Source organism: Callospermophilus lateralis, chromosome 4, assembly GCF_048772815.1.
Source record: "Callospermophilus lateralis isolate mCalLat2 chromosome 4, mCalLat2.hap1, whole genome shotgun sequence".
In the NCBI taxonomy this organism is placed as follows: Eukaryota; Metazoa; Chordata; class Mammalia; order Rodentia; family Sciuridae; genus Callospermophilus; species Callospermophilus lateralis.
Genome location: NC_135308.1, coordinates 19,855,658 through 19,880,527, shown reverse-complemented (window position 1 = coordinate 19,880,527; position 24,870 = coordinate 19,855,658). Strand labels below are relative to the sequence as shown.

General features: G+C 32.0%; 1 protein-coding gene across 1 annotated transcript in view; it reads right to left on the bottom strand.

The window, feature by feature from the left end:
- Nucleotides 1-24,870, bottom strand: part of Tll1 (tolloid like 1) — a 192,398-nt gene that overhangs the window by 43,939 nt on the left and 123,589 nt on the right. Inside the window, exons 9-12 of the mRNA XM_076852346.1 lie at nucleotides 21,904-22,019; nucleotides 9,019-9,121; nucleotides 6,670-6,786; nucleotides 5,361-5,506 (exon numbers count right to left, since the gene is read on the bottom strand). Of these exons, the coding sequence (XP_076708461.1) occupies nucleotides 5,361-5,506; nucleotides 6,670-6,786; nucleotides 9,019-9,121; nucleotides 21,904-22,019 (482 nt within the window). The remainder of the gene's footprint in view (nucleotides 1-5,360; nucleotides 5,507-6,669; nucleotides 6,787-9,018; nucleotides 9,122-21,903; nucleotides 22,020-24,870) is intronic.

The following is a 24,870-nucleotide window of genomic DNA, read 5'->3' as shown; positions in this document are numbered from 1 at the left end:
TAAAACCTGTTGTATGCAGGAACATTGAAGCTTGTAGCAACGATGGTTAAGGCTGTTAAACATCTCTGGTTTTCATAAGGAAAGAATCATCAAATCATCAAATGTGTAGCAATGTTGACAAGTACCTCAAACTTAATCCCACTTGAATTAATGTATGTGAGGATTTCAGTTTAAACAAAAGTCAGCTCCAGGTTTATTTCACTTCTTTTCTATTTTATTGACATTTCTTTGAAGCTGTTCCTGTAAACATTCCCAGTCTCCAAAACTTTTTTCTCTTCTCTATTTCTGCATACTGAAAGTTCTCAAATAAAAGAGTACTTAAGGCTTATAATTTTATAAGTAACACTTCTGCTGAACAGAGGATGAACTCTTTGAATTAATTTCAGAGATAATCTAAGTTCATATACAAATTTACTTCCATATACTAGTGTTAAAAAACTGTATCCAATAAGAAAAGAGAAAGTTTCCTATCGTACTCCACTGAGGATGCTATGAGAAACTCCCATAGACAGAGTGGCTCTTGGGAGGTGGGAAGTCCAAGATCAAGGCACTGGCAGATCAGTGTCCGGTTAGGTCCCTCTACAAGTTAGCACATTCTCACTGTGTCCTCCAGTGGTAGAAGCTCTCTAGGCCTACTTCACCAGTTCACTAATCAGATTCCTCAGGGCTCCACCCTTATGGCCTGATCACATCCTGCTGTGGTTCTTGACTACACAGGAACCTAAGATACTAATCACATCCTGATTACCCCCTCACCTCCTAATACCAACACCTTGGGAGTTAGGATTGCAATGTATAAATCTCGGCACATGCAAACATTCAGGCCAAAGCTCTTCTCAAGTAATATAAATATTTGGTCCCTCCCCCAAAAGGTCCTCTCCTCAAATATACCTGATAAGCATTAATGGAAGCACTTAGGCTTACATTCTTTACTTATATTAAAACCCAGGTCATACTGGGAAAGATGAAACTGTGGCATAAATTCCCAGAAAGGAGATCTAATAAGTTTGTTTTTACAGTAGCTCTCAACAGAATGTTGAGTTTTATCTCAGTGGCCTTTTTAGAGTAACAGAGAATAAAGGAGAAAAGTAAGACAGTTTTTGAAAAAAGTTTACGACTAAGCTAAGTGAATAAAAATTGTTTTGCTAGGCAAAATCAAGAAACATTGAGAATTTGAGATGGCACTATCTTTGATTATGTATTTTCAATATAAAATACATAATATGCAAATTTAAAACATGATGTATAAACAAAAATAAGTATGTAAAGAGATAACTGACTAAATAAATCATCTAAGGCATGGTATGACAATTAAGAAAATATATTCAACTGATTATTGATAACTACAGTGTGTTCTATAAAGTTGCTGAGAACAGTGAATTAGCAGATTGATTCATTGCTCCCAGGAAATTATAGTGTTAGGTTTTTGTAAGATTCTAGTCATAAAATTTTTATCAACCAATCAGTACATAGCCTTGTTTTATGTGTGTTTCTATTTAAGGACACCTTAATATACTGGCAATTCATGAACACTAAACTCACAGCCAACAATGCTATGACTCATTCCTGAGTGAGGCTTATCTAACACACGTTTTCCCAGTAAAGCACACCACAGCTGGTAATATCCATGTTAGGTGCTCTATGCGTGACTTTAAATGATCCAAAAAGCATGATGAATATTTATTTTTGGCTTGCACAAATTTTACTGAATAGGCAAATTTGCAAATAAAATCAAGTGTACAAGAATTTTAGTGCTAGCTGGTGTGATACTTGGTCAATGGCCTAAGCTCAGTTTCTATATCTAGATTTAGGCAACTCTAAATCCTTATCAGTTTCAGATTTAGGGGGACTCAGGATCTCCAGCCTAAATTCAGTCGCACAGCCTACCAGGTCCTTTAAATCTAACTTATCTGTCTAGGATTGTATCTTCATAGAAACCTACATACTTTTGATACTGTAAGGAGATCTTAATTTCCATCCACGAGACTTCATTAATTTTCATTCAAACACCTACATCTATCTATTCATCTGTTCTGTTTCCAAATATTAATCTTAAAGTCATTAGTGCTGGAGATATTGGCATCAGCAACAGGTAAGATTCTTATCCTTTGGTGATCAATCATATTTTAGTGAGACCATCATTAATACCATCACCTGGGGAATTAGGATCTCAAAGTATAAATTTCAGGGCATGCAAACATTCAGGCCAAAGCACTTCTCAAATAGTATAAATATTTGGTCCCTCAAAAAAGGTCCTCTCCTCAAAGATGCCCGATATTCATTAACAGAGATACTTACGCTTATGTTCTTTACTTATATTAAAATCCAGGTCATACTGGGAAAGATGAAACTGTGGCATAAATTCCCAGAAAGGTATAAACTAAGGAGAAACATATTCATACCCAGAAAGGTATGAATCTAATGTCACCGTTGAAATCCTAACTCCCAAGGTGACAGTATTAGGAGGTAGGGGTAATTTAATTTTCTATTAAGCCAATATTGAAGTTCAGTTCCTGTAACTAATAATGAACATGTAAACATATAAATGAACATATAATTATGTAAACAAACATATTCATGGCATAAATGTTGTTGTAAATATAACAAAATAAAATGAAAGAGTGCTGGTTTAAAAATTGTAGGATAAGAAAATATTTTAAAGCATTGTTGGGCAAGTATTTTTAAAGAAGGCAATACACCAGGCACACTAGTGCAGGCCTGTAATCTCAGCAACTCAGGAAGCTGGAGGCAGAAGGATCCCAACTTCAAGACCAGCCTCAGCAACTTAGTGAGGCCCTAAGCAACTTGGTGAAACTCTCTCAAAAACAAAAACAAACAAAAAAAAATTAAAAGGGCTGGGTGTGAGGCTCAGTGGTAAAATGCTTCCATGTTCAATCCCCAGTATCAAAAAAAAAAAAAAAAAAGCAATAAACAGAGATCTGAACGATGTGAAGAAGGAAGAAGAGCAAAGATCTAGAGGCAGGTAAATATCAGTGTTAAATGCCATGACATAGGAAGGTCCTGGATGCTGGCTGACATAGGAAGAGAAAGAAGGATGTTTAAGACTGAATTGCAGAGTTTCTTGCTCCATAACTGAGTCTGGATTTTACTGTAGGTTTGATGTAAACCAGGAAGGTGATTGTAAGTAACGTCGTCACCATCCACCTTAATTTGCAACAGCGTCATTCTGGCCATTCTATGGAGAACAGGACAGGTAGGGAAAGAGTTGAGACCCGAGATACTCAGCAAGAGTTCCAAACGAAGAGGTGAGGACAAGGACAGGGTGGCAGGCAGAAATTGTTATGAAGTCATGATGTATGTGCATAATTTGAAGACAAAGCTAATGGAATATGCTCATAGTCTCACTAGGAGGCTTAAGGGGGGGAAAAAAAAGTAGAATTAAGGATATTCTGTAGGTAAATGGTGACACCAAATGCTGAGGTAGAACTCAGCTGAGCTGAGGAAGAGTGGTTGTAATGAGGATGATAAAAGAGTTTGGTGTGGTTATTCAGAGATGAGGGACCTATTACGCATTGAAATATGCCCAGTATCTAAGTGAAATAGGCAGAAACATATGGGATATATGGCAAAATGAAGAAAGGACAGGAAACTGTAGAAAATAAAATGAATTATCAGTCAGACTATTACCTGACTTTTCTCAATTCCAAAGCATAGCAATCATGTATTCATTTAATTGGCCAACAAGTATTAAGTGACATGTCAGGAACAGCCTAGTTGCAAATGCTTCCTATTTGTCCATAACCTATCCTGTTTTTGAAGAATATCACTGTTACTGCATTGATACATAAAAAATAAAACCACAGACATCCAAGCCAGTAATTTCATCTTTCCTTGTTCTTAGATGCATGGGATGAATGCCTTGTCTGACATCATTTCTGTAATGAGAGAATTCCATAATCGAATGAGTTATATATTGAAAGACAGCTAATGTCTTAATTCTTGAAATATCCCAAAATATAGGTAATGTGACCATTGGGTAGATGATTTTTCAATAATCAGTTCCAGTCTGAATTGCAGGTGAAACTCTTTCATTCAATTTTAGTTCCTTGTTAACTAATCTAACTAGTCTATCTAAACAATATTTGCACTCCTATATGTCCATAAAATAACAAAATTCAAATATGAATCAGATAATTTCAGGACCAAGATTTCCAAAAATGGAAAGTAGTTTTGAGCATAAAATACAACATCTTGATCAAAGCAGAGACATTTATTTTTTCATGTTGAGAAATATATCTAGGAAACTGAATGACACATGGAAGGGGAAGAAGATAGAGAAAAGTACAAAAGAAATACAGAACACCAGCTTACAGAGAGAGTGTGAAGATCTCTGGCCCTATGAAAATGTCTAGATTCCCCTGGGGCTCCTGTTATAGATCCAGAGACTGGACCCTGATCATGGCCCTCGGTGGCAAGAGCAACCTAGCTATTGATAGACGAAGCCTCTACTGCCTTTTGACAACTTACACAGTAAATAAAGCTTCTAATCAGCCGAGAGAGAATCTCCAATCATGGCATCTAGATCCAGCACCATCTCATTGTTCCTTTTCTCTTCTTCACCTTGGCCTCTATTTCTCAAGTGACTATTTGATTCAAACATGCTCTAGAGTCCCTGGAAAATTCCCCCATTTCTTATCTTTATATCATTACTTCAGTTTCTCTTGTTCCACCAAACATTACACTTTAACCAGCTTGGGCCTAATCGTTTGAGACCCTGACTTTGATCCAGAATTCTGATTCATCTTTAGTTTATTCTACTCCTTCATCTAATAATAAAATGGTGCCTCTGATCTTCCTGACAAATATTTTTGATGAAGTTGAAAACTCCTAAGAACACTTGAATTTCTATATTTGATGTAAACAATGATCTGTGTTAACAGGTAAAAAGCAAAAATAAATAAATAAATAAATAAATAAAAAATGGATTTTTCTCCCAACAACAACAACAAAAAAGATTGTCTACCTTTTAACCTCTTAGAAGAGAAATAAAAATTCTATTACTTAACGGACCCTCCAAGTAGTCTTGTGAAATAAGCCCACACATTTGTCAAAAAAAAAAATAAAACCCTATTGTCAGCACTTCAAACATCCTAATTCAAATAGCACAGTTAATGTAAACTCACTTTAATCTTCTTAAAAAAGTCTGTAGAAAGAGGAAAGGGAGAAAAAATTTTAAAAAACCTTTCACTCTTGATGTTACATTTTATAGCTGATCCTTTGTTTCTTCACTGATTAAAAGGCCGATTCTCTGTTTCTTTACTGGTTTAATGAGGATTCCCTTAAATGCCGCTGTCATTTATGGAGAAGATGCCCCATGAAGGTCACCTAATAGACTTTACCTCAAAGGCCTGAAAGGTCAGTCCGACATGGTAGCCCTCGGACACCGTGATTTTCCACACACACTCTTTCATCGGACGATAGTCATCAGGGTAATTAGGAGACTGAATCTGCCCTTCATTTCTGCGTATCTCACCTCCACAAATAGCTGAAGAAAGCAAAAAATAAGTAAATAAATAGAATTAGACATGGCACTTCATTTTCATTTTCTATTAAGCCAATATTGAAGTTCAGTTCCTGTAACTAAGAACATAAAAACCAGATTATATATAAAAAAAAAATCAGAGTTGGCTGATTATACTGTTGTGCAGATTTAGAGGGTAAAACATGTAGTTCTCTTAACTATAAACAGTAGATCACTATCAGTCAAGGAATACATAATTGTTGATCACTCTTATGTCACATTTTCACCCCTGAAAAAATAAATATGTTTTAAACTTATATAAGCCTTTAGGAATTTTATAAATATATTCTATGTGAGTTTGTTCTGTGATTCTCTGAACTGCTTTGACCGCAGGTAAAACAGCTCATCAGCAGACAAGCTTCACCCTGAACAGAACTGAATGGGCCTCTGGCAGTGAGTTAGCATCATGTGCTCAACATCTGTGGCTTCATCCAAATAATCCTCTTCACCACTGTGCAGTTAATCTTTAAAACAAAATGCTTCCATTCACTCAAAAGTTTAAGGGAAGCAAAAATCTCTGTCTTGGAAATTACCTAAACCCCTATACATGCAAGGGTCTCCGCTGTCCACCACATGGTGAGTAAGGGGCTGTTTTTAAAGCCAGGAAGCACAATGCTATCTTATTGTTTAGAGAAGCATAGGACAAAGCATGCAATAAATTCTTCCTCGAATGCTGACTCTCTGATTTAGACAAAGCATGCTTTAGAAATGTGCACAATTACTTTCTGTGCCGTTTCCTATAATAGACTATTTCAGCAGTGCTGGGACCAAATACGTACAAAATCAGTACAAAGGAAAATAATGTCTTCATACTATTTTAATAGTATTGTGAAACAAATTTTAAATACTTTGTGCCATTTGGGTTTTTTCTCCCACACCTCTCTGAGCACATCTTGTTGTTACTATATCATTGATACAAGAAAACTGGCTGTTTTTAACAGTTTTAATGTCTGGAGAATTTTTTTATAAAAATAATTTGTGAATATTGAAATGCATGTTCAGAAAATGTTATAACTTAAAACTTTTAAATATGGTCACAAAATCATTCTAATGAAATTGGCGGGAAAAAAGGACACTTAGCTGAGAGATCTAAAATACATTCATTTCTTAACTTCAATGTGACTTGCCTTCATAGACAGCTGCAAACCCTTTTCCTACCCAGTTACTGCTGCTACGGAACTCAATCCACATTCTGCTGTCTGTAGAGGTAAGAACTTCAGGCACCTTGTCCCCACAGAATCTACCTAAAAGAAATGAAAGAATAAAGAGCACCAAATAAATATGATTCTGTGTTCTACTTGCTTTCTACATTAGCTACAAACTATACATATAAAACCTAGTTTGGCTAGTATCTCTATCCCTAATGATCAGAGTCAGAATGCCTTAATATTTATTTAATAAAGGTTAATAAAACATTCTCTTCATATATATTTATAAACTATCAAACAACCGGTGTCAGTATTATCATCACATGTAGTAAGAAGAGTTAATTCAAAAAGGATATTTACAGATGGACCCATGATACATCAAGGTGAAAAACAGAAATGACACAAGTCCCTCGAGACACTGGTTCAAGTCTCCATCTGGTCAATAAGCAGGAGAGTGACCTGCTGATAAATGTGCTCCTGGTCCAAACAGAAGTTGGTTCTCTAGCCAGGGTCAATGAGAACCCATCAGGACAACATCTGGGATACTCCAAGGGACTTATTGCATACACTATCTCATCTATAAAGCTGCAATTGGTGGAATTATAGGCAGAATAACCAACATTACTATAAGACCTCAGTCTGAGATGTGACATCTTCTAATTGCATATCCAGAGGTAAAAATAATGAAAAATAGATGCAATACTAACTATTGTTTCTTCCTTTCTTATGCAATCCTTCCACAAAAATTCATTGCTTACTGTATGTCTACCTTGGGGTTCTAAGAACTCACATAATGACAAATGGTTAAATGTGACAAAGCACATGAAATAATTCTATAAACACATGACATTTCTATCTACTTTTGTGTGCCTCTGAAAATGGCATAATTTCAATATGTATAAACTGGTAGCCAATTTGAATAAAGCAAATTTATCAACAGTTAAAAGACAGAACAATATCTTCCCAAGATGCAAAATGAATTAGAGGTACCTATAGTACATTTTAAGCTATAGTATGCATGAAAATTGCCAGGAAAATCTATTAAAATGAACCTCTCGCTCAGAGGATATGGACTTTTTTTTATAATTCCTGGGTTTTTATAATTCTTACACCTTTCCAGATGAATATAGAGCAAGCACTCTGACGGCTAAAGTTTTACAAGAAATGGTGGAGAAATCTTTTCACATGAAGACCATATCACATTGAATCAGTCTGGTGGACATAACTCAAATTTTAGCTTCAGATTTGATATGAGCTTAATGAAATGTTTCCTTTGGAATACACAGATGTATATAACATATGGCTTCATCTAGGCTAAGAGACTAAACGTACAAGACAATGTTTTCTTCAACCTGACTGTTCACATTACTTCAATTCTTCATTACTTCCCTATTTTTAAACATTTCCACAGATCTCCAACTTACTCAGGCTGCTGTCACTTTTAATCTAAGAGTGTCCATTCAGCAGGTTTTGGATGTTAAGAAAAAAGAAATATGAAATATGTCTAGCACATCAACATGGCTAAACAAAGCTACTTTTAAAAATAAAAGAAGCCACAATCTAAAAAAAAAAGAAAGAAATAAAGAAAATATCCACATATAAGCACACATGCTCACGACAGCTCTCACCTCTAAGTTAAACAGGGCAACAGTAAACCACCTCATACAAGTTAATAGTGTGGTCTGTGGTTAAGCACTGATGGCAGATTTACATGGGGACCAAATCTGGCTACAGCTAATGACACAAACTACAAGTGTTTTTGTTTTCCCAGCCACAGAAAAACTCTTGGAAGAAAAACTAGCAACGTCTTGGCACAGGAAGAACCTATCAAATACCTGACAGAACACACTCTACAGCCTCAGCAAACACAGAACACCCACAGAATATATTCACACCTGATCTTGTTTTTGTTTCATCAAAATGTTTGATCCTCAGCACCACATAAAAATAAAATAAAAATAGTATTGTGTCCACATACAACTAAAAAATAAATGTTTAAAAAATTATGAATTAAAAAATCACAATTATTAAGCTGAAAAAACAGGAACATCCTGAAGAATTATCATTATAACCCTAATACATGAAAAAGCTATGCTCAAGCATTACATTCAGATCCAAATAATCTACTTGTAGTTAATTTAGTTTAAGTCAATTAATCAATGTATTCATTTCTCTGAGTATGTTTTGTATGGTTGGAAAAGGGTAGTCGAAATAAAAGCAATGTAGACTACATACATTTAAACTCTAAGATGACCCTTGAGAGAACGGATGGTCTCTGTACAGGACAGAATACTTGTGTAACCACATAGGAGATAAGTAAGCACTTACCAAGGAGAGGTGACTTCCTCCAGTACCCATCTCTTACTTCAATGTAGTCATACCAACACAAACTACTCTTGTATAGGTCCATTGTGGTAAAATTTAAGACAATCTGTAAGATGGAGGAAAACAACACACAAAGTAAAAATGATCGTAATTTGAATCCTGGAAGGAAGGAACCCAAAACTACAGTGAAAAGGAACTTATAGCTATTTCTTTCTTTTTTCTATATTTTAATCACCCTAATATTTTTTTCTTAAATGCCCCCAAACCATGTTTTCTCATTTTCATTAATAATTCCAATAGAAGCACAATGTTAATAACTAGAAGGAATCAAACATTTTAGCAATTCACCCAAGGTTCTGTAAAGTGAATTTGAACAATTAATGGCACAAATAAAACAAATCTTCATTTGAATAGTTTATTATGAATGTTCTATGGCAAATATGATTTAAACTATGAAGAATTCCATTTTTTTCATGAATATCTTCTTTTTAATAATTTATTTCAAAGAAAAACAGTCAGCTATCTATAATTATGTTAAAAATAACCACCGGGTGCCATTTACCTAGAACGTAATATCATTATATATATTGAAATGTTTAAATGCAGTCCTAGCATTTAAATGTATCCTTGAAACTATAATCAAACTCATATGTCACTACTCTTCTTTAGGTCCAAGAATACGTTTTCAAAGCCTTTCAAGTTAGACTTTGTACATGACCTTTATTCTGTACTTTGTTTTGGAATGATGCTGCTTTTTGTAAAGATAATTCAAGAGCAATTCTAGGAAAGATAATTTTTCATTGCTTCATAAAAGTTCTTTACTTTTTAAAGAATTAACTCTTTCTTTACTTGATTACAACAAAAGTACAATCAATCTAATGTTAGAAATGTGCTCAAATTAAGTAAAATTCATTTGGAAATCATTTTGTGTTTTCAAAACTCATTCTAATTCGGTTCTGCTTAAATTATCTAAGATGTTTATGGCTCATAGTATACCTGGTTTTTTTTCCTGTTGAAATTGAAATGGACTTTGCCCAAATGCAACAAATTATGAATATTTGAAATGTTTCTATTATAAAATAATAATTTATAACAATATTCAAAGAACTCAAAGAAAATGCTGATTATAAAAAAATCTAAAGGAATAATGAAAGAGATAAAATATATAATCAATAATTCTGAATCTATATTCCAGAAAAATCCTACCAATACTGTGAATAAAACTTATACTTCTCCCCTTTCTTAAACACAATATTTGACAAAAATTTAAGTACTAATTATGGCAAATCAATCCTAGCTTGCCTACTCCTTCCTAGTATGAAGACACAATATCACACAAAAATATTTCTCTTAGCATCTTATATCTAGGTGCACAGCCTCAATTGTTCATATAGATTAACATGTACTTTTTAATTAATGTACTAAGAAACAAAATTCTACCAAGGATGAAAAAACAATATATACTTTTTAAAATGCAATACAGCATGCATTATTATTTAATTAGTACTTATTCAGTTGTTATTATTAGAGTTTAGTTTTAATAGTTATTTTTATCATTCTATTTTGAAGCTTCTCTATTTTTCCTTCAATTTTTAGTTTCAAATATTTTCAAAGACTGTTTGCAAAAATTTCCCAAATAGGGGCTAGGGCTGTAACTCAGTGGCAGACTGCTTGCCTAGCACATGTGAGGCACTGAATTTGATCCTTAGTACCACATAAAAGTAAGCAAAATAAAAGCATTCTGTACATTTATAACTACAGGAAAATTTTTTTTAATTCCCTAAATATCCAAGGGTAAAGTACTGATCATTTTTTCTTTTTCAAAATCCTCAACACTTGATTGTCAAAACACTTTAGTTTCTAAATTATTTTTTCCAAGTTACCCAAATATTTTCTTCTCCCATGCAACCTCAGATTATTCTCGGGATACAGTGGGAGAATAATTTCTGGCTTTTTCACTTAACTGTGTGTTTACTTTAAGTCTGCTACAAATAGGGAATACCACCACTGCCTGATATTAAGTTTCATTCTGCATTCATATTTTCCCTATAGCAACCACCAGAGTTTCAACTCCGTATGATCTCATTTGCTATCATTTGTTATAGCGGAGACAGCAAAAGTACAATACAGACACAAAAAAAGATAACCATGGATCATTTTGCGGCTCCTCTCTCTGCTTAAAGGGGAGTTATTACAATGGTGTGAAAATAGTTTCAATTTCCTCCTGCATGAGAAAAAAAATCGATGAATTGGATGTATATCATCAAATTTCATCCCAAATTAAAAATGACATGGTTGGATTGCTAATAGTTAATATTCGAATACTCAGAATAAACACACACAACACAACACACACACACACACAAACATACACACACACACACACACAGGAAAGGGGATAACTGAGCAGAAAAGTTTCCTATCTTGTTTTTAATCTTCTAGTTTAAACTCCAAGCACCGTGGAGGAACAAAACCGGCCTGACACTAATATAAAACACAGAGTCCTTTAGAAGTAGAAAATGTAATAAAGATAGGTTTTCTAAAATCAAATCTCCCAGGCTCTGACTATAGAAGTAAATTCTGGCCTTTGACTAAAATTGCCAGCAGAATTCATACTTGCATTACAAATCAAAAGCACTTGGAAAATATTTCGTTGTTTCATATTATGCTGTTTTATGCAAACATATTGCATTTTTTAAAGAAAGATAAAATGAATATTACATAGTACAATTATACAAATATTTTATTTCAGATGGTAAATATAAGTATCAAGTTAAAATTAACCATCTTCTCTTGGAACATGAGATGGAGGAGATTCAAAGAACAGTTCTCATGTTTCCTGTGATCTGTTAGGAGTCTAGTTGCAACGTTAAAGTGATACAATTGCTGTTAAATTTGCTTATTAAAGACTTTGCTTCACAAAGCTGCAGAGTAAAGAATCTTGAAGAAAGACAGAGCAACAGCTCAAGGGACTGGATGTCTGCAAGTCTCCAGAGAAAAATGTAATCGACTAACTTTTGTCTTTGCAATTAAGACATTATCGATTACCTAAACAAAGTCCATGGGCACCATAAAATGGCCAATTACAATAACATTTACATCTTTAGAGCGGAGGAGAGGGAAGATGCAGACATTGCCAACCCGACTGATTATTAAATGGCTCTTTAGATAGAGATTAGATTCAAAAGCAACAAGATGAAATAGATTGTTAGGTTCCAGCCCAAAGAAACCTAAACAAGTCTAATAAACTTTCTGGATTGACTACAGCTTTTTCTCTCAGAAATAAGGCTCATGGGGAGTAGATCAGAGATTGGTACAGGATCTGCCTGCAACCTACTTTTGTGAATAAAGTATTATTGCAACCATTCCTTTACTATATCAACCATGTCTGCTCTTGCACTATAATGCTAGAAATGAGCATTTGAACAAAGACTATCTACCCTCTAAAGGCAAACATATTTACTCACCAGAAAAGTCTGTCAATCCCTACAATAATTGTTATAACTAATTAATAATTATCATGTATTAATTATATAATTAATAATTATAATGTATTACGTGTTAATTAATTAATAATTAATACATTAGATTTTTCTTCAGATCTGAAATTGTATTGTAGTAAATGGAGAAATAATTAACATCTCTTCCTACAATTAAAGCTGTTCTGGAGTAGGAATCAAAAGACCTTGGGTTCAAGTTCGAGCTTTTCAGTTTGCTAATTTACTTAAACTTTATATCAAATGAATCTTCTTACCATCTCAGATATCGTCCTATCAGATTTGTCCCACCAAAATTAAATCCAATCACATGTAGAAAAATACATAGAGAATCCTAAAGCATTAAGATGTTCATTTCATGGTAAATATTCAGGCATCCATCACAACACACATTTTGGAAAAAAAATATAAGAAATTTTCATCCAATTTCATGAAGTCAACTATTCTAGGAAATATAAAAATGTGATTTTAAAGTTTCACAGAAAAAAATAGTGATATTAAAATAAGGGAATCTCAAAATTCATAGAATGGACAGAAGAACTTGGGGCTTTCCTTGAAGTTCCTGCCTTAGATTATTTGCATAACCTCAAGTAGACCCTAGCCTAGTTGTGGAACCTTGGGTAGACTCAAATTTCAATCAGGAATTGTTTATATCAGAGATAGAAACAAGAGCGCGACTATGTTATTAAAACAATTTATTGCTTAAACTCATGTGATAATATTTTGATTTTTGTCATCACCTACTAGTCACCAAAATATTTCCTTATACCTCTCCTTAATCCCCACTCCTACCACATATCTAGTTAGTTCCTAAATGCACATCCTGCCTAGAAGCTTTTATATAGCCAATGATGTAATGGCTTCCAATGGTTTTTAGCTTCACTTGTCTCCAGCATATTCTACACTTACAGTAACATGAATCTCAGTAAAGTCTGGATCCCATCAACGCCTGGTTATCAAAAACTCCTGAGTCCAAATCCACCTTTTCCACTTTCTCTTTCACAATCTCCAACACATAAGATTTATTCTACTCATTCTTAACTTCTTGCAGTTGTGCCCTGAAAAATCATCCCGATTTTAGCTTACGTTCCCCAAGGTGTGCTGAAGTCTATCTACATTTCACATTCACTTTCCCTGTACCTTGAAAATCTTTACAACCCCCCGTCTTCCAACTCTTCAGTCATGCTAGAATCTCCCAATAAGATCTGAGCTCTCTTCAGAACCCAAGCTGCATCTTGCTTTCTTCAGTAATTTTTCATCCTAGCAATTACATGACTATTATTAATTTGTGAGATTCTTGATAGCAAGGATTTATTTGGCACATCAGAAAAATACATCTCTTTTCAAAAAATGAATCAAAACTTTTATGCATCAGAAAATATTTATCTTATAGAATATTCATTGAATATTTATTTATAGAATCAAAAATGTATATGGTGATTGTTGGATTTACATGGTGCCTTTGGCAATATAAATTATTGTGAATTGGCCCTGTAGATATAAAACATAGATGAGGGATCAAAAAGAAATGTTTGCAAAAAGAAAAGAGTCAAAAGACAGCCTTTATATGAGTTGGACAGAAAATAGAGAATATATTAGTTCTATTCAAGATATAAGCAATCTGCCTTTGTTCAAAGATCAATCAGATCCAAAGGACAGAAGAATCAATACTGTGTGTTTCCATCAGCAAAATGCAGCTATATTCTTAGCTGTACATTCTTGATTTCAACCAGCATGAACTGTGCAACATCTAGCATAGGCTTAGATCAAACAGGAATCTTTATGCTTGGAGATTCAATCCTAGAAAGACATATATGTGAACTGACAACTTTATTTTTTAATTGTGGTAAAATATACATGACATAAAAATTATAATTTTAACCTTTTATAAGTGTACAGTTCTGTAGCATTAAGTACATTCACATTGCTGTAAAAGACAGACCTAAAAAAATAAATGCTTCATGTGCAAAATAAAGGAAAAATAAAAATATCTATTCGTAAATTTACCTAGTAGAAATATGAATTAATCTGGTATATAGTCTTCTATAATTTTACCTCTAATGTGTGTAATTTATAAATTAAATATTTTCATTCCTATAACTTCGAGCCCATTTTTTAAAAAAATTTCATATTATAAACATTTTCTCAAATCAATGTTTTCTTTTAGTTTTCAAAGTTGCTTTTGTTTCTGATTTTTCATTAATATAAATAACTTTCTTTGAACACAGTCAGATCATTGCTCTAGGATAAATTTCTGGGTGAATGCGCAGGGTTTTTTTGTTGTTGTATGTTTTGTTTTTTTGTTAATGTGACACAGATTACCAAATGTTCTTCAGAAAGGTTATTTCAATTTCTACTTCCTGGAGTTTGGACCATCAAGGATCCCTTGGTATTATCACTCTATCTTTGCCAATTTATAACACATCATTATTTGTTCCACCATTTCCTTGATAAAGAGAGGGTAAACAATTTTATATACTAAATGAGCTTCTATTTACAATGATGCATCTGTTTTCTTCGTCATTTTCTACTGTGATGCGAATGTTTACTTATTGGCTTACAATAGAATAACACCAATGAATAATACTAGTGTTCTCTTTATATGCTATAAGTTCCATTCTGACTTGTGTTTTTTGTTTTTATAGAAAAAAAGTTTATGTAAATAACTAAAATAAATTATGTTATATATTTTCTTATTTTCAATTGATGAAAGTAAGGTATATTCCCCAGAATATGAAAAAGTTTCTGATGTTTTGTTCAGAAAGAATTTGAAATATGAGTAAAAGTTTAATTTTTTCAAATCCTTATAAATAACTTTAGTACTATTTATTGAAAAAAAAAATCCATTTTTTCAATTCACTTGAAAATTGATCTCCTTAAATAAGCAGATAAGTCTTTTATTCTCACAGGCATAATTCTGCCCTTTTTGGATTATTCACTGATGCAGAATCTCCTTTGACATTACAGCTGAATTTGAATCACTGAAGCTTCATGACATTTTTCTACCATCATATATGGTGCAGACCACTTCACCTCATTAACATTGTTTTCAAATTTGCTTCAGTTATTCCAACTCTTCTATTTTTTAATAAACTCTAGAAAAATTTGGTTCAAGTATGAAACAAAAAGCTAATGGAAATTTGTTGGTATTATGTTAAAATTATACATTAATTTGGGAAATATTGAACATTTGACTATACATAACTTTACATCTTGGGACATGATATGTCATTTTGTTTATTTTAGTCCCACAGCAATATCTTCAGTTTTCTAAAATAAATTTCATTTTAATGTATTTCTTCTTGTTTGAACACCTCTAGTCCTGCTTATATTTTTAGCTGATCCACTTTGAAGTTTTGAGAAAAGAAAATAATTTTTATATAACTAAAAAAAAAAGAAAAAGTTCCAAATGGCCCCCACAGATGATGGTAAAATAAAATGCAATATATACATACAATGGAATATTATTCAGCCTTTAAAAGGAAAGAAATCCTGTCATTTTCCAACATGGATAGACCTTGAAGAAATAATGCTTTGCAAAATAAATCAGTTGCAAAAGGAGACATATTATATGCTTCTAATTATATGAGATATCTCAAGGTTTCTAAGTAGGCAAGTTTACAAAAACATTGTATAGTGGTGGTTGCCAGGTGCTGGTAGGAGTTGAAAAAGGGAATTTCTTATTTAATGAGTTCAGAATTTGATCTGCAAGATGAAGACATTTTGGAGTTTTATCTCATTATAATGTGAGTACATATACTAAACATTACAGAACTGTACATTTAAAGAGGATCAAGATTGTTAATCTTATATGCTTTTATACACAATTTAAAAGTTGGTAAAATATTTGCACATTGTAAAATAAATTGGGACTGGGGTTGTGGTTCAGTGATAGAGCGCTTGCCTGGCAAGTGTGAAGCGCTGGGTTTGATCCTCAGCACCACATAAAAAATAAACAAATAAAATAAAGGTATTGTATCCATCTACAACTAAAAAAATATTTTAAAAAAGAAACATTCACTGCAAAAAGACAATAATGCCTCTTTTATATGAAGAAAAAACAGGCATGAACAAAACATGAGCATATTGAAGACAATCTGAATTAAAGGATCCTTTTATGTTTTGAGAAGAAGGTAAATACACTAATTAAACATAACTGTTAAATAAGTAAGCTGGTAGAAAGAGGTATCGCTGTATAATAAAATATACATTTAAAAGTTTCAAACCAATAGAAAGAAAAATTTAACCAGATAAAAACATAATTTAATACATAAGAAAGCATAAAAGAAAGAATGAACAAAATCGAAGGACATATAATGTGCAAATAAGAAATGATAATACATTATTAATCACATAAATGTAACTGTGAATTATCCCTCGAGTTAAGGACAAAACTTGTCATCATGTATGAAATAAGAAAATAAGACCAGACTGTTTGCTGTCTAAAAGAGACACCCCTGAAACAGTGACAAAATCTTTAAAGCAGGACAGAGATTCACCAGGCAAACATATCAAAAGAAAGTATAGCTTTATTGATATCAGAAAAAATAGAGTTAACCTAAGGCATGACTAGAGATAAAGAGATTCACCCTGCAATAAAAACAATCTAAGAGGAAGATATAATATTCTAAATAAAGTGATACTCTAAATGTGTGTATATAGATAGATAGATAGATATAGATATAGATAGATAGATATAGAATAAAATGTATAAAACAGATGTGAAAAACTGTAAACAGCAATTAAGAAATCTACCAAGTAGTGACAAATATTGCCACACCTTTCTGATTATTTGATAGATCAAGCAGACTAAAACGATAATATTGAGACTATATCAACTATACAGTTATAAAGACTAAAATATATAGATAAAAAAATTTGCACCCAACCATTGCACAAAATATATTCTTAAAGCACAGATTATTTCATGGATATTGGTCACTTCCAAGGTCATACCAGCCTGAAGCTATTTCAATGACTGAAGCATACTGATTGTAGTGCCTCATCCAAAGATGTCTAAAAGAGAAATTATTAATAAGCAAACTGGAAAAAAACATTTGAAATTTTTAAAAAATGTTACTAAAAATATGTGTGTTGAAGAAAAATAACAGAACACATAAAATATCTAGAATTTTAAGATAACAAAAATACTATAGGTCAAACTGGTAGAATTCCAATTAAGTAGTACTTAGAGGTAAATTATAGCTCCTATACTATTTATGCTGGAAAAGAAAAGATGCTTGAAATTAATAATTTAGACTTCCAATTTAAGTTAAAAAAAGAATAAACTTGGGCTGGGGTTGTGACTCAGTGTCAGAGCGCTTGTCTCATATGTGTGAGGCACTGGGTTCAATTCTCAGCACCGTATATAAATAAAAAATAAAAAAATAAAGGCCTATTGACAACTAAAAAATATTTTTAAAAGAATAAACTCAAATGTTGGAAAAATGAAACAAAGTACAAGGTATAAAAATGAATTACTATTGTTCATTGACCACTTTTAACAACAAATTTATTCAGTAATTGGAATAAATAATTTCAAGAAAAATAAGAGAAAGGATGACAAATTTGTTGTTTTTATTCCTATTTACAACATTATGGAAAATATAATTTTCCTGGTAATCATACAAACAAGAAAAAATAAATTACTCTTGAATGCTAACGGTATGGGTATTTCCAATTGCGTAAGAGAAACACTAATTCCCAAATATTAATTTGTGGTTGTGAACTGATTTAATTTGATTAATCTTGATCCCAAATTTTTCAGATTCTACAAGGTTTTTCTTTTTAAAAAATTAGTTTTAAACTTCCTCTCAAAATTTACCATCATTTAAAATTTGCTCTTTAGTTCCTTTTAAAAAATAATTTTCATAATATATTTTCAAGAAATTATTGAAAGAACATAAATAGCAATTGGTCCACACTTATAAGTACATTAAAACAGAGAAAGAACTACAATTTTTAAATTAAAAACAGCTAAATAAAGATCTATGCTTGTACTCATGGATTTCAAGTTATATGTAATGTTTTGTACATAAAACTTATGTTATTGAGGTATTTTATTCAAAGAACTTATACTGTGAATAACACAAAACCCTGGAGACATGATATTCTTCAACTATATTCAATTATCACAGGAATATTGAATATTTTTAACTGTAATGAAACTGTAGTTTCATTTCACTGAAACTAATGAATATATTTAAGACTTTCCAGATTAATTAAAGGATCAAAGTCATGTAATAACTAGTAGAAAATAAAGATTAATCTCAATACACATTTGTTAATATTAAATAAATATGAGTATCAATATAAACCAGAGGTGAGCTTTCAAAATAGAATTCAGAAATTAATGGATTAATTTTTTAAATTAAGGTACATAAAAGCACAATGCTACTTCTGGTTGGCAATTTTCAAATTTCTAGCAATTTCAAAGTTTATACCCAACAAACTAAATAGGCTAAAGAAAATTTTGCCTTCCTTCGCAATTCTTGTGTGTTTAACTCCACTTTCTTGTCTTCATGATCTGTTACTTCCAACAAAATATTGAAAAAGAAATGGTGGTAGTAGATATTCTTGTTTTTTAACCTACCTCAAAGGAAACAGTTTCCCTAATAAAAATGATTTTCGTGATAATTTTTGTTGATTCTGTAAAATTAAGAAAATATCCTACTCTTTTAGTTTGCTCGGAGTATGCTACTGTTGTTGTTAAATCATTAGAATTTTTCTCTTGGTTTTAGATATTCATCTAATGTTTACACACACATATATTTTACTGATACATTATAGATGCATGAACACATATGCATACAAGCATATATATCAACACTTGATTTGGTAGTTTTGACAGAATTATATCCATATTCACATGTGAATCTGGGATATAAATTTTTTATACTGTCCTCATCAGGATTGGTATAAGAAAGGAAATTTCTTATACCAATTAAGGTATTAAGGTTTTATAACATAAATAAGAGTACATCTTGCTAGAGATGTTGAATATTTTTTCATATATTTGTTAATTGATTGTATATCATCTTATAAGAAGTGTCTGTTCCATTTATTGATTGGATTGTTTGTTTGTCTGTGTGCTTGAGATTTTTGAGTTCTTTATGTATCCTAGCAATTAGTGCTCTATCAGATGTGCGTGTAGTAAAAATTTGCTCCCATTCTGTAGGTTCTCTATTCACCTCACTGACTATTTCTTTTGCTGAGAAGAAGCTTTTTAGTTTGAAACTATCCCACTTATTGATTCTTGATTTTAATTCTTGTGCTATAGGAGTCTTATTAAGAAAGTTGGGGTCTAATCCAACATGATAGAGATTAGGGCCTACTTTTTCTTCTATTAGGTGAAGGGTCTCTGGTTTAATTCCTGGGTCCTTGATCCACTTGAAGTTGAGTTTTGTGCATGGTGAGAGATAGGGGTTTAATTTCATTCTGTTTCATATGGATTTTCAGCCTCTAGCAATTAGAGAAATGCAAATCAAAACACTCTAAGATTTCATCTCACTCCAATCAGAATGGCAGATATTAAGACTACAAACAACAATAAGTGTTGGTGAGGATGTCGGGGGAAAGGCACACTCATACATTGCTGGTGGGATTGCAAATTGGTGTAACCAATATGAAAGTAGTATGGAGATTCCTTGGAAAACTTGGAATGGAACCAACATTTTACCCACCTATCCCTCTTCTCGGTCTATATTCAAAGGACTTAAAAACAGCATACTACAGAGACACAGCCACATCAATGTTTATAGCAGCACAATTCACAATAGCTAAACTGTGGAGCCAACCTAGATGTCCTTCAATGGATGAATGGATTTAAAAAATGGCATATATACACAATGTAATATTACTCAGCAATAAGAGAGAGTAAAATCATGGCATTTTGAAGGTAAATGGATGGAGTTAGAGAATATCATGCTAAGTGAAGTAAACCAATCCCAAAAAACCAAATGCCAAAAGTCTTCTCTGATATAAGGGTGCTGATTCATAGTGGGGATGAGGGGTGATCGTGGGAGGAATAGATTAACTTTAGATAGGGCAAAGGGGTGGGAGGAGAAGGGAGGAGACAAGGGATAGGAAAGACAGTGGTATGAAACAGACATTATTACCCTAAGTACAAGTTTGAAAACACTAATGAACTTTGTGTTCAACCAAAGACATAAAAAATTGTGCTCTAGTTGTGTAATATGAATTGAATCACATTCTGCTGTCATATATAACAAATTAGAATAAATAAAATTTTAAAAATTTAAAAAAGACTACATCTTTATCTCCTGGAAGAATTTATATATATATAAGATTATGTTTATTTCTTCCTTCTGTGTTGGGTTTATCTTACTAATGAAGCACTTTGAACATGACTTTTCTTTGCTGAAAAAAAAAAACCCTAATAATTGAGATAACTAGTAATTCAATTTCTTTAATGGTTACAGAATTATTTGTTGCTTTTAATTCTTTTGAGTAAAAACATGGTAAAATTTTGTAGGAATTTGCCCACATCCAACAAGTTTTAAATTATTGGCATAATGTTAAAAATATTTTTATTTTCATTTTGGTGTCTAAAGCATCTATTGTACAATAATCTCTCAAAATATTAAATAATTGTGCTTTTTGTAATTCTTCTTGATCTCTTGCCATTAATTTCCATTTTCAAAATCAATTCAAACTAGCAACTTTGTTCATATTTTCTACCACTTTATTTTCTTTTTTTAAAATATTTATTTTTTAGTTATTGGCGGACACAACATCTTTGTTGGTATGTGGTGCTGAGGATTGAACCCGGGCCGCCTGCATGCCAGAGGAGCGCGCTACCACTTGAGCCACATCCCCAGCCCTCTACCACTATATTTTCATAACATTAGTTTATCTTTTATTATTTCCCTCCTTAATAGCTTTCCTTTAATTTTACTGCTCTTTCTTCTAGTCCTTTTATGTAGATATCTTGGGCATTGATTTTGGGTCTTATCCTTTTCTAATGTAAAAATTTAAGCCTATGAATTTTCTTCAATGTACTGCTTTAGTTGCATGTTACAAGTTTGGTATTCAATGTTTTTTTTTTTTTAATAATAGTTGAAAATAGTTTCTTAAGTTTTATTATAATTGCCTTAATTGAACATGTAGGTGTTTATTTCTTAATATTTTCATAGTTATCTTTCTAATGCTGCTTTTGAAATTAATTTCATGTCTGAGAATACAATTTTATTATATCAACCCTTTTATAGCATTTACAAATTTTTAAATTATATCTTCCAAAAATTCCCAGAGTTTGAGCAATATCCATTATTATTTTTCTGAATACTTGAATGAAAGAAGAACAAAAGATAAAGCAAATTGTATTTGAAAATGATGAACCTTTTCAGTATATGAGACTAAATAGAACTACCTTTTCCCCTGGGGTCACAGAAACTCTCCATATGCAGTGTGTGTAAGAAGGGTAGCCATTTGGAAATCCTGGAGAGGAAAGGTTACCATTGGATTCTTGGAGGGTTTCTCCACATGCTGAAAGGAAAGAATATATAAGATTATTCTTTAATTTTTATGAAGAATGTAGATATCACTAACAATGTCTTAGATACGACTATGTATTTTTATTTTATAAAAGACTTTTCCTAAGTTCTTTTAAAATATCTTTTACCAGAATTTTGGTATACTTAATCTCATCACTAGAGTTAACTATAAAATAGGATTATGAAATAAATAACTGACATTTATAAATTTCTCCCTCATAGGACATTTTCTCATTCTTTCTCAAGAAGCCAGTAGCCAACTTAAAAGACACCCATATTCAGATGAGGCCAGTAGATACCAAGTTGATGCTGCTCTGGGACCACACAGAATAGTCTATTAATATATTCTAGTGAATTGAGGTTAACAGTAAATTCCATTCAAGGTTGAAAACATTGTAAATGATAACTAATAAATATTCAGTAAAGGTGATATCAAATGTCAAGTTCAATGTTCCAAAATAAGAAAAAAATTGAAAGATTAAAAATATCATGTAAAATTCAAATTTTCCAAAATATCTAAACATTTTACTTTGTCTTTCTATGATCATAAGTAGAAAATTGCTATAAAAACAATTTATATTTTTTCCTACTAAGTTCGTCTTATTACTTGAAAATAATTATCAGTTATTGGAAATAAAAACTGATCAACTACACATAATAAAGACCTGTATTTGGCAAAGTTGGTGATCTGCACCATTTTACTGTGGGTTTTGCTAGTGCTTTTTCAAGACATGGTATAAAGCACACGACCTAGGCTGTTTCAAGGATCCCTAATTCAAGAATGATCTCTCTGGTGTAGCCTGTCATCTTTATAACCTTCACTCAACAATCTGAAATAACAGTTCCTTCCTTCTGAAGGAGACTGCAATCAGAACTGAGATATTACCATATTACAGAGTCAGAGCTACCAGCAGGTGAACTTTTGTCTCACCAAATCCTCAATAAATTATAAATGGTCCTGGAAATCTTGTGTTAAATAAGGAAAGATAATGACTCTAAAAACATAAAACAGAGCTGTAAAAATAGTCTGTTACAATATAAATATTCAGAAAAGATATATTATGTTTGCACAACAAAATAAATTTCAAGAAGCAGTACGCAATGTTTATTTTGATGAACAGGCAGATAAAAGTAACTTTAGTACAAAATGAAAATACTCAAGGTCAAAATACATAATTTAACACTGCTCTATGAATCATCTAGGGCACTTGACAATTGCCATAATGTAAGAAGGTTTTGGAAAAATGAAAATGTGTTAAGATTCTATCAGGTGCCACATAATTTGTGAGTAGAATGTTTCAGTGAAAAAACTTAAAGTTCTCAGCAGTTTAAAACTAAATTCTGTAATGATTTAAAGCCCCTTAAGCCACAAAGAATGCTTAGACAGTATTTCCTAAAGTGAAATTAAAACAATTTTATATACATATATGTATATGTATACACATACATATAAGTTTATGATATATATGTATATGTAAACATACATATAATTAATAAATTTATACAGTACTGTCCTGAATGAAAAGAGACTGTCTTAAAAACAAAACAAAATATAACATACGATTTAAAAATTAAGTGTTTATGACATAGTGTCTGCTTATAATTCAAGAAGTACAGAGCCAGGCTCAGGAGGCTGAGGCAGGAGAATCACAAGTTCAAAGCCAGCCTCAGCAAAAGCGAGGTACTAAGTAACTCAGTGAGACCCTGTCTCTAAATAAAATACAAAATAGGGCTGGGATATGGCTCAGTTCCTTAACTTCCTCTGAATTCAATCCCTAGTACAAAGGGAAAAAAAGTACAAACATCTATTATTAAAGTTTCTAAACATTGTCAATAAATGTGATTGTTCCAAGTTAAAGATCCCCTACTACACATGACATTTTAGCCATTAATTGAGTTATGCTTGGTTATAAAAAAATATTTACTATTCAAGTAATTTTAAAAATTAACAAAGAATAGTTGGCACCATTCAATTCTATCACTTAGTCTATACATTGACGACAAGTTTTGTGGATGAGAAGACAAATGTAAGTACTGACATTGTCACTTTCTAATTACATCATCATCAAAGTTCAAAAGCCTTAGTTCCAGTTTTCTCTTGCATCCATTTTGTTCACAAAGACTTCATAAGGTTGTTTTGTAGGGGTCAAATGTTACTATGCCCTGAATCATATTAGCACCTTAAATACTTCTCCCACTGGCAGAAAGACTAGGACTGTAGGGTAAAAATGTGTCTTTAAACAACAACTAAGAATTTCTGAGTATATTTGGGAAAATAAAAACATTCAAAAATATAAAGAGGTAAATTATTATGATGAGTATTCTAAATTAACATTACTTTAAAACACAATTTGGAAGTTAAATATAAAAGTCTATCATATGACTTACCTTACATTTCAATTAAATAATTATACATATCTTCCTTCTTCTAACATAGAAAAGTTTGGTATAAGCACTATTTAGATTGTGTATTATTGATAAATAATTACAGACTCTCATCTTTTAATAACATGATCAAACAAAGGACTGCACATCCATCTACAAATATATTTCCTGTCAAATGTTCATAGCATCCAACAAATACCAAATTTTAAAATCATCTTCTTCTCCATATGCTGTATTTTACTAAAGCTAATGAAAACAGACACCTGTAAAATAATTTGAATTAACCAATCTCTGAAAAATTGATAAATACTAGCTTAAAAGAAGTAATACAAACATCTGATTAATTTAGTAGTACCTAATGTTTTCAAATCCTACTAAATTCTGGGCTCCTTAAAATTTTTAAAACATCATGAAAAAAATTTGGTTCAAAATGATTTTCATAAAAGGAAATAGAAAAA